This window comes from Podarcis filfolensis (genome assembly GCF_964270895.1).
Source record: "Podarcis filfolensis genome assembly, chromosome: 13".
In the NCBI taxonomy this organism is placed as follows: domain Eukaryota; kingdom Metazoa; phylum Chordata; class Lepidosauria; order Squamata; family Lacertidae; genus Podarcis; species Podarcis filfolensis.
The window spans coordinates 42,003,037-42,013,471 of record NC_139615.1 but is presented as its reverse complement, the minus strand read 5'-3'; the positions used below and the strand labels follow the sequence as shown (position 1 = coordinate 42,013,471).

The following is a 10,435-nucleotide window of genomic DNA, read 5'->3' as shown; positions in this document are numbered from 1 at the left end:
CCTCGCAGGGTCTCTGGAAGGCTGCAAGAGGCCTCCAGAGGCCTTTGAACAGTCTTGCAGGACTCTCTTGAGATTTTGCGGGGATCTCATGAGATCTTGCCAGGAGCCGAATCTCACTGCAGCTGTTAATCCAACAACAAGGATCACCCATGAAGGCACCCTTTGGATTCTGCCACTGGCTGAGGGACTCCCTCAGTCTGCCTCATGGGTGGGGCTGATCCTGTTATCTTCCCCATACCCCCAGTAACAAAGCTTTCTGTCCTGCTTATGTGTGAAATCTCTCTAAGGAAGCAAAGGTGAAGCCAACGTCCGTTTACTGCAGCGACAAGACAAAGGAACTCCGTATTTCAACATGAAAATAATTTATTCCGTTGCACACAGGCAAACATGCTTTGACAGTGCTCAACATTTCTCGGTCAATAAATACATAAATAATGACATCTCATGTACAAACGCGAGGCTTCAGAATGGCATCTCTGCGTGAGGAATTCTCGTGAGGAAAACTTCAGGCTGTGCTTTGACAAACCATTTGAATAAATAAGACCCCCCCCCACTTAAATATGACTATTTTCTAATAATAATAATTAAAATAAGACACAGAAAATTTCAAGGACAACAAATAATTACTTCAGATATGACCATGTGAATAAATAGATTAGAAACTGAAAAAAAAAAACAAAATATCTGAAAGGCACTTCAGATATGACAGATATTAACTAAATAACATTTCATCCCACCCTTCCTCTGGTGCTTGGAGCATCACACACGGCTCTTTCCCCCTCAACCTCATGAGGTAGATTTGGCTGACAGATACGGACCAGCCCAAGGCTATAGGTTGAGTTTCATGGCTGAGTGGGGATTTGAACCCGTGTCTCCTGGTGCTGTAACTACTAAAGTGATCAACAGTGGGTAGCTGGCTCTCTTGATGCAGCTGTGTTAGCTTTGCCTGTGCCCCAAGGGACCAGGATTTGCCAATTTGTACTATAATAATGGCTTGGTGTACACACAGTTTCACCACTATTGCTACTGCACTTAGCAATACATTCCACTTTCCAAATCACCTTGACTTAACCACCTCATCTTCCTGCTTCCTGCACAAGGCCGTCCTTTTACACTTATTTTAAATACATCCTTACAAAGGGTTTTCTATCAGCAAAGTTGTAAAATAAATACATAAATAAGACCAAAATATCCCCATTTATAAAAGGCTCTTATATAAAGTAGGCTTGGTAGAAATGGTAGAAATGGCTCAGCTTCTTTCAGGAAGCAAAACAGGAGAGATTCTGAAAGTTTTTTCCTTATAGCTGGGATTCTGCATTGGCTTGAGCCCTGGAATAAAGGAAAAGCGAGGAGAGGTTAGAAACAAGTCGACGGAATGGCCCAGGAGAACTGAAATGAGCTATTTTTAAAAAGCAAAAAACAGATGTTCAGTATCATTAAAGGTCTGGTTCAGTTAATGGGCAAAGCTGAGGCATGGAGTCATGTTTACTAACGTCTGATAGGGTTTCAAACCTCTATTTGCCTTCCTGCTTTCCCCTGGGGAAACCTGATCTTTAGTGCAAAATTGGAACAAAAAGCAATTGAGTGTTCCACGGATTGCTGTTTGTTCTGTTTTAGCACCAAAGAGGGGGTTTTCTGGAGGAAAGCAGAGACAAAAATGTTCTGATTCAGGCCTAGAGAGCTCAGGACAAGCAGAAAACTGCTCTGACCCGTGTTTCTAGGCCCGGGGAAAGTGGAAGTGTGGCCTGAGTCTCTGTTCAGATATGCCCAGTTAAGCCTGGTTCTTGCAAAGATTGCACCAACGAAAATCATCCTCTGCAGGGGGTTGGACTAGATGACCCTAATATTTCAGGGACTTAGCCATGGTCTGTGGCAGGGATGGGGAATTGGCGGCCCTGCAGATACTGTCGAACTACAACTCCCATCATCGTTGCCTGTCCTCACTAGGGCTTATGGGACTGGGAGTGCGACGTCTGGAGGACCACAAGCTTGGTCCAGGGCTAAGGCAACGAAATATCTCCTTTGCGTATCTCATTTTCTTTTGCCAGCCGTTAGAACATTATAGTTATGATCACAAGGTTTATGAACATTTGTCTGGTTGTGGATGCAGCCTGCAAAGAGGGGCAGGTGAAGGATTTGGGGTATATCTGGAAGGAGAAGGGACAAATCAGACCCACGGGGACAATGGCGCCTGGAAGTTTTCTTGCACAAACCTAATTGAAAATAAGCTTTGCAGCAAAAGTTTTAGGCATGTTTGAGCCAGAGTCTCACTGTGTCCAATGGAGCTTACTCCCAAATATATATGTGCATAGCATTGCAGTTGTTCTTAAAACCAGAAGAGAATGACAACTTACTTATCAAGGATGGCTTTGATGATCACTTTCACCCATCTAGCTGTGGGCTCCAAGCATACTTCTTTCCCGTCCTTAAGAGTAGCACTGCAAGCAAAGGGAAACAGCAAAGGTCAGGCATCTTCGTTGCAGAGTGTTATTTATCCATTTATTTGTCTGTTTGTTTAGATTTATATAACACCCTTCGATACATTCATGATGCAAAAACATTGACAAGAACCTAACTACTTGGTTAAATGTCTTAAATGGGGGGGGGTGTCTAATCCCCTAGTAATCAACTTTTTATAGAATGTCCACTTACAGTTTCAGTGGAACAGTTCATGATATCTTTGCTATTTCTTTTCCACAACTGGGGAAGACCCTCATCCAGAAGCACAATCTACTGGGAAATGACCCAGCCGAGAGTTTTAAACACATGGGAGTTATGCAATGGGCCTTTTCGCTGCAGAACGTCTTGGTAGGTAAAGGTAAAGGGACCCCTGACCATAAGGTCCTGTCGTGGCCGACTCTGGGGTTGCGGCGCTCATCTCGCTTTACTGGCCGAGGGAGCCAGCGTACAGCTTCCGGGTCATGTGGCCAGCATGACTAAGCCACTTCTGGCGAACCAGAGCAGCACACGGAAACGCCGTTTACCTTCCCACTGGAGCAGTACCTATTTATCTACTTGCACTTGGACGTGCTTTCGAACTGCTAGGTGGGCAGGAGCAGGGACCGAGCAACGGGAGCTCACCCTGTTGCGGGGATTCGAACCGCCAACCTTCTGATCGGCAAGCCCTAGGCTCTGTGGTTTAACCCACAGTGCCACCCGCGTCCCGTCTTGGTAGATGGGGCTCTAAATCTAGCAAGAGTGAGACTCAAATTCCAAAAGCAGACTTACATGATTTCAACGTTCTTGCAGTGGGGTCCACTTTGGGTCAGTTTGACATCTTGAATGTGTCTGGTCGGGATGAACGTGGAATGGGTGCTTATGCATTGGCAGCGCAGCTCGCTCCCGATCCGGGCCAGTGAGACACCTACGAAAGAGCAGGATAGAAACCAGTTAAATGGGACAACTCTCTTTACAAAACATCTTTACACTGAACATCTGTACCCCTGCCCCCAAAGCACAACTTTAAAAGTTGCTTTTCTCTAGGCCTCTTCGATGCCATTCAGCTGGTAGTGCCTCCTTATATTTTTATGAGCTAGAGTCATAGAGTCATAGAATCGTAGGGACCCTCAAAGGTCCTCTAGCCCACCCCCTGCAATGCAGGAATCTCAACATTAGGGTTAGCAGCTACCCTAAACAGCGGACCGTTGCTCACAATTGCAGGTTTCATTTTAATTGATGCACCAACTTAGACATCATCAATAAAAAGCATTTCAATTTGGGGAAAGGCAACAGATACCTAAAAACCTAATAATTGCCTACCCTCCCTGAATTTATTTAATAAGCTATACTACATAAGTGAAGATATGCCCAAAGGAACAACATAAAACAAGGATGGCAAACATTTCTGTGGATTTGAAGCTCTGTTTATCTTAAGCATTCTTCTATTTACTTATTTTTTAATAATAATTTTTATGGGTTTTACATATAATCACTTTGCGTAACATCCTATTGAATCTCATTGGCTCACATTCTTCTAAACAAGCTTGAGGAACTGTTTCTGCGTTATCAGCTATTCTCCCCCCCTCTTTATCCCTGTAGGATTGTGGTATCTGCGGCTACGGTCGTAAGCGCAGCCCCGTGGGACTCTTTAAATAAAGTTCAGCGGGAATGTCTTGCTTACCTTCCGTCAGAGAGCTGGAGAGCACGAAAAGAGCCAGAACTGCAACAACAACCTTGGAGTTCATGTTGAGGCAAGGAATTTCTCTCTTGGCTGCTGTCCTGAAAGGCAGGGTACTTGGAGTGCTTCAGAAGGCTTGTGTCTGAGCTCTGCAGGAGCTACTGCTTTTATACCATCCTACTTGCCCTGAAGTACCATGTTTCAACTCTGTCAGAGGAAATTCCCAGCGCAAGCAATTCACAAATGAGTCATTGGGAAATCTTGTGGCAAAGTCTCTTCCTATTGCAACTGAGTTCCTGCAGGAAGCAGCATTCGATCCAGCTTGGTGCCTTCTAACTCGTTAGATATTTCTAAATATTCGTTATCAAATGAATACCATTTCTGCAGTTTCTTCGTTTTGGGTTTTTTTTTATAAGGACCTGCACTGTATAGGGAATTTTCAGAAGTGGGGCAAAAGGTGTGTGTGGGGGGGGAATCCCTTTCCTCTTCCAGCTCTCCACAAAGCTGTGTAGGGAAGTTTTTAATGTAAGGTGTTTTAATTCGTTGGAAGCCTCCCAGAGTGGCTGGGGCAACCCAGTCAAGATGGGTGGAATATAAATAAATACATAAATACATAAATGCCGGTATATTGTTATTGTTATTATTACTACTGCTACTATTTCTTAATTAAACTGATTTTATAATGAATTGATTTTAGAATGCTGTACAGTGGTACCTCGGGTTACATACGCTTCAGGTTACACACTCTGCTAACCCGGAAATAGGCTTCAGGTTATGAACTTTGCTTCAGGATAAGAACAGAAATCAGGCTCCGGCGGCGCAGCAGCAGCGGGAGGCCCCATTAGCTAAAGTGGTGCTTCAGGTTAAGAACAGTTTCAGGTTAAGAACAGACCTCCGGAACAAAATTAAGTACTTAACCCGAGGTACCACTGTATTATTTTACTGTTGTTAACCGCTCTGAGCCCAGCTTTGGCTGGGGAGAGCGGGATAGAAATAAATTATTATTATTATTATTATTATTATTATTATTATTATTATTATTATTATTATCCTCTGCTGAACCTACTCATGCCTGGCACCCGCTCAGTCACACAGAACATATAAATGGCTCCAGTTTCATAGGAACTCACACCATTTGGTTGGTATTTTCACCCTAATGCAGCTAACGGCAAGAGGAATATCTAGCCTTTCTTGAAGACGAAATGCCTGCGGATACATAGCTAGGGAGGGAACGAGAAGGTGCCTCATTTGAGCAATCCACTATAGATTTTGGAAAGTGGTGTGGCCGTCCTTCTGTTCCCAATGGGTTCAGCCACCTCTCAAGGTATTGTCACCAATCTCAACGCAAATGTTCCTGAGGTGAGGGAGGCAGTCTTCATTCGCGTTTGGATTAGCAAGATGGCGGACGGAAACATGACTTTGGCAAGACTTTGCCCCATTTTTGGTGCGAGGGGTCCAAACTCACCACTTACTCTACCCATCTAAAAATGGCAATATTTTTCGGTTTCTACAGATTCCCAAGCAGCACTGGGCACTCCCCCGCGAGTTTAATATAAAATATATCACATGCGTAGGCTGTAATCTGCACCGACTTCTTTGATAGTATCTTATATAATTGTGCAATTATACATTGTGACGGATTGTGTTTCAGATTGACTTATTTTTAGCCTCTCTCTCTTTCGTCTTCCTTTTGATGGCACTCGCGTCCGAGGTAATTTCCCCTAAAGAATAACCGTTTTGACTCCCACGGAAAAGCAGATTTCATGAGTAGGCTTGATTGCTAGCGTGGGAGTGCGATGTCAATACAAGACATATCCGTATGGAGCTGCCCCACCCTTCTGACTTATTCTGTCTTGAAAAAAACCATCAGATGCCTGAAAATAGCACTTGTGCTTTAGGGACCAGCTTTTAAACAATCCTCGGTTTTTTGGCCAAAGCAAAGCACAAGTATGAGTAATGCCACTGGTTCACATTCATCCTTTCTCACCTGTGCCTTTGTTTCCCCTTGTTCAACCCCCCACCCCACCCCACTGAGAGTAAAATTAGCCTTGGCAGTGATATTATACCCAGCTTTTGTCCTGCTGAAACTACAGGCAACTCCCAACTGATGCAGGGCTCACGTTCCAGTGAAATCGTGAATATTTGATCCAAATGATTTTTTATTACTGTATTTTAATATTTTGTTGTATAAATAATAAATTGTTGTTGTTAGCATTATTATTATTCCTGATTATTACAAATCAAGCCAAATTAATTTAATTGGACTACTTGGACTACTGAAATGCGCTCTACGTGGGGCTACCTTTGAAGGCGACCCGGAAACTGCAATTAATCCAGAATGCGGCAGCTAGACTGGTGACTGGGAGCGGCCGCCGGGACCACATAACACTGGTCCTGAGAGATCTGCATTGGCTCCCAGTACGTTTCCGAGCACAATTCAAAGTGTTGGTGCTGACCTTTAAAGCCCTAAACTGCCTCGGCCCAGTATACCTGAAGGGGCGTCTCCACCCCCATCGTTCTGCCCGGACGCTGAGGTCCAGCGCTGAGTGCCTTCTGGCAGTTCCCTCATTGTGAGAAGCAAAGCTACAGGGAACCAGGCACAGGGCCTTCTCGGTAGTGGCGCCCGCCCTGTGGAACACCCTTCCATCAGATGTGAAGGAAACAAGCAGGGAGGAGCAATCACCATTGACTTGTGACATAGGTGAAAACTGAAATTGTGAATATTTGAAACTCCACTGAAAAAGACTGCAAACACCCCGTTCCGCCTCCCCTCCCCCCCCCGTTCTGCCCCTTTTTGTGACGTTTTTGTAGCGTGTTCCGGTTACTTCTGGCTTCGGCATGTTGCCTATATATGCAGCTAGAAAGGTGAGGGCCAAAGAGGGGACTCAAAATGCAGTATGGCTGGGTGGAAAAGGTGGACTGAACAATACCTCCACCTGCAATTTTCACTCCAAAACCGTCAAGCCCCAGGTGTTTTTCTTTTGAGTGGTTGTTCCTTCTAGTTTAGCAATCCCATCGGCAAATAATAAGTAAATAAATATTGGGGTGCAGCTATTTACGCATTCGTGACTTAAAATACAGCTAGGTAGTTCCCTCCCCAGTTGCGTTTCATGTCACATTTTCCCATTCCTATGCACATCAAAGAGGGGGACCTCTTCAGCCAGTGTGTGTGACCTGATTTGTTTCTCTGCACCTGCAAACTCCTGCTCAACAAAACAGTCATCTGAGCATGTGCAACGGCTGCCCCAAGTGTACACACCTCAGGTTACCTGCAGCTGATGCTTTCAAATCGGATGGAAGCTGCTTTGAGGGGAGACACATTCAACAGCAGTGGTTAAGAGCGGTGGACTCGTAATCTGGAGAACCGGGTTCGCGTCTCCGCTCCTCCACATGCAGCTGCTGGGTGACCTTGGGCTAGTCACACTTCTTTGAAGTCTCTCAGCCCCACTCACCTCACAGAGTGTTTGTTGTGGGGGAGGAAGGGAAAGGAGAATGTTAGCCGCTTTGAGACTCCTTCGGGTAGTGATAAAGTGGGCTATCAAATCCAAACTCTTACTCTTCTTCTTATGTGTGGGTTGAGACTTACATCATGTGTATCAGGCTTCAAACGTTTGGTAAAGGTAAAGGGACCCCTGACCATTAGGTCCAGTTGTGACTGACTCTGCGGTTGCGGCGCTCATCTGGCTTTATTGGCCGAGGGAGCCGGCGTACAGCTTCGGGGTCATGTGGCCAGCATGACTCAGCCGCTTCTGGCGAACCAGAGCAGCGCATGGAAACGCCGTTTACCTTCCCGCCGGAGCGATACCTATTTATCTACTTGCACTTTGACGTGCTTTCAAACTGCTAGGTTGGCAGGAGCAGGGACTGAGCAACAGGAGCTCACCCCGGCGCGGGGATTCAAACCGCCAACCTTCTGATCGGCAAGTCCTAGGCTCTGTAGTTTAACCCACAGCGCCACCCGCATAGGAACGCAGTAAATGGTAATCCTTATTTTAACGCATCGGTCTGCCACTGTCACATTCAGCTGGCTTTTAGATTGTATGTTCTTACAAGGGTTGCTTTGTGCATGTTACTCTGCCATGTGGCAATGAACGAAAGGATGGCTCCCCATTCCATGATGGTCTTGTTTGTTTTCCTTCATCTTACACCATGTCTCTTCTTCACCCAATGCACATTGCCTGATTCGTTTCTTTGTGCCTGCAACCCCCGCCTGCAACTCCTATTCAACAAAGCTGGTGATCTTTCCTAATACAGAGACCTGCCAGCATCTCATCAATCTTACTGGTGTCATTGAGACACAGCCCTGGGCTCCATCAGCGTTAGTACAAGTGAAAAGAACCGAACAGGTAGAAGGGTGTGTCAGGTGTTGCAACCATACTGCTGGGCACTCCTACATTTTAATCTTGGGTGCATCATTCCCCCCCGAGACTCGTTACGCTGGCAAGTATCATCAAAACAGGAGAAAGCAGTTGCTAAGCCCATAGCTTTATCCAGACATCCGGTTCCTCCAAAAAGAGAATCAACATGCTCTCCAAATCTGCTTTCAGTACCGAAGCTTTCGTGCCATAAAACTGATGTAAACAAAATCTGCTCCTTTTCCCTTAGAGCCCGTATAGAGGCCTTAAGTGGGTTCCCTATCAGTAGGAGAAAATAACAGAGGCCAACCAGAGAATATTGAGAAGCAAAGCGGCTAGTAAGCCTGATCTTTATGAAACTGTTGCAACAGGGTCCTCACTCACCACACGAAGGAGGGAGGAGGAACCCAGAACAATGGTGCGCAAGCCCTTATATAGACTTTTGAAATTGCCCACCCTGGAGCCCAAGACCACCCCCAAAAAACACCATACATACATCACAGAAGGAGGCGGTCTACAACAGAAATCCTGTCTGCCAGGATACCTGACAATGACCAGTGATTGCTTACTTGGGCAGCCTGGCCATTCTTTTGTGATGGTACATACTTTAATTCCTGAATCCAGGTCACAGGCTCACCCTATTCATACACAAAGATGCCCTAAAGGCAGGTAAGCAAAAGACAGTGGTGAGGCTTTCCCATTTCCTCCCTCCTTGCAGAGAAATTTTTGAGGTGACACATGCCCTCCCCTACTGCGGTGATCCCAGGGCTCCCCATTAAAGGGGTTGTGTTGAGGGGAGTCACTGGCCATACGCTGAAAGGTTGTCAGTGCACTCCACTGTGAAATAGGAGTGGGCTCTCTGCTTAAACATACGTCTTCCAGAGCCAGCCAAATCCCCAGACTGATTGGCTAACCCTGATGTGCCTCAGATCCCCAGCCGGGGCCTGGGATGGGATAAACGCCCAAGTTTGCGGGTTTGGCAGAAGGAGATAGGATCTGCCCCTGCGATGCCCACCTGGTGGAAACCCAAGCTCACATGGCCCTTAAATGTAAAATGTATGATGATCTCCGCAAACAATTTCTAGACCACCTATATATTCCAACATGGAAACCAGCGACGGAGGTTATGTGCTTCTTATTACAGGGGAGAGACCAGGAGCTCACCAAGACAGTAGCTAAGTTCCTCTATTTGATTTTTTTTGTCGCTGAAGTATGCTACAGGATCCTGCCCTTGCTGGAAACCCACAGAGATGAGGCGGATTGCTCGCCTCTTCTGCCCTTTGGCGGGTGACTGTGCCGTTGGGGTGACGCACTGGCCTATCTATTCTGAATGTATTCTGAATGTTCTTATGTGATGCCAATAAAGGTTACTTGACTTGATAAACGCCCAAGGCCTAAGCCAAGATCTTCCTGCATCTGAAAGTTTAATAAAGTTGTGGCCAATCTTAATCCCATAACACGTTGTCACAAGTCATTATTCCACCTGGGTGTGGCCTGGGGTTGGGGGGTCTCCGCCTGGGCATGCGATGTCCTGTATTGCCATAGGTCTGGAAGCTGACAGAGCCAGCCTGACTGCACATGTGAACCAAGTGATTGACTAAGAAGCATCAATCATTGGTTTCAGAAACCAGGAAGAACAGAATTTCAATAAAGAATGGGGGAAATATATAACTTACCTTAGGTAAAGGTAAAGGGACCCCTGACCATTAGGTCCAGTCGTGGCCGACTCTGGGGTTGCGGCGCTCATCTCGCTTTATTGGCCAAGGGAGCCAGTGTACAGCTTCCGGGTCATGTGGCCAGCATGACTAAGCCGCTTCTGGCGAACCAGAGCAGCACGCGGAAACACCGTTTACCTTCCCACCAGAGCAGTACCTATTTATCGACTTGCACTTTGATGTGCTTTCGAACTGCTAGGTTGGCAGGAGCAGGGACCGAGCAACGGGAGCTCACCCCGTCGCGGGGA

General features: G+C 46.2%; 1 protein-coding gene across 1 annotated transcript; it reads right to left on the bottom strand.

Annotated features, from left to right (window-relative positions):
- Positions 1-345: 345 nt before the first annotated feature.
- Positions 346-4,344, bottom strand: LOC310748137 (interleukin-8-like). Its single transcript, XM_083583742.1, has 4 exons — positions 4,121-4,344; positions 3,229-3,364; positions 2,355-2,438; positions 346-1,329 (listed from the first exon to the last, which is right to left on the bottom strand). Exons 1-4 carry the CDS (start codon positions 4,182-4,184, stop codon positions 1,299-1,301), a joined length of 315 nt encoding a protein of 104 aa, XP_083439868.1. The 5' UTR covers positions 4,185-4,344; the 3' UTR covers positions 346-1,298.
- Positions 4,345-10,435: the final 6,091 nt, after the last annotated feature.

Coding starts and splice junctions, on each gene's coding strand:
- LOC310748137 (XM_083583742.1), bottom strand. CDS start 4,184: ATGAACTCCAAGGTTGTTGTTGCAGTTCTGGCTCTTTTCGTGCTCTCC. Junction 3,365..4,120: donor CTCCAGCTCTCTGACGGAAG/GTAAGCAAGACA, acceptor GCTCTTTCGTAG/GTGTCTCACTGGCCCGGATC. Junction 1,330..2,354: donor ATCAAAGCCATCCTTGATAA/GTAAGTTGTCAT, acceptor CCTTTATTCCAG/GGCTCAAGCCAATGCAGAAT.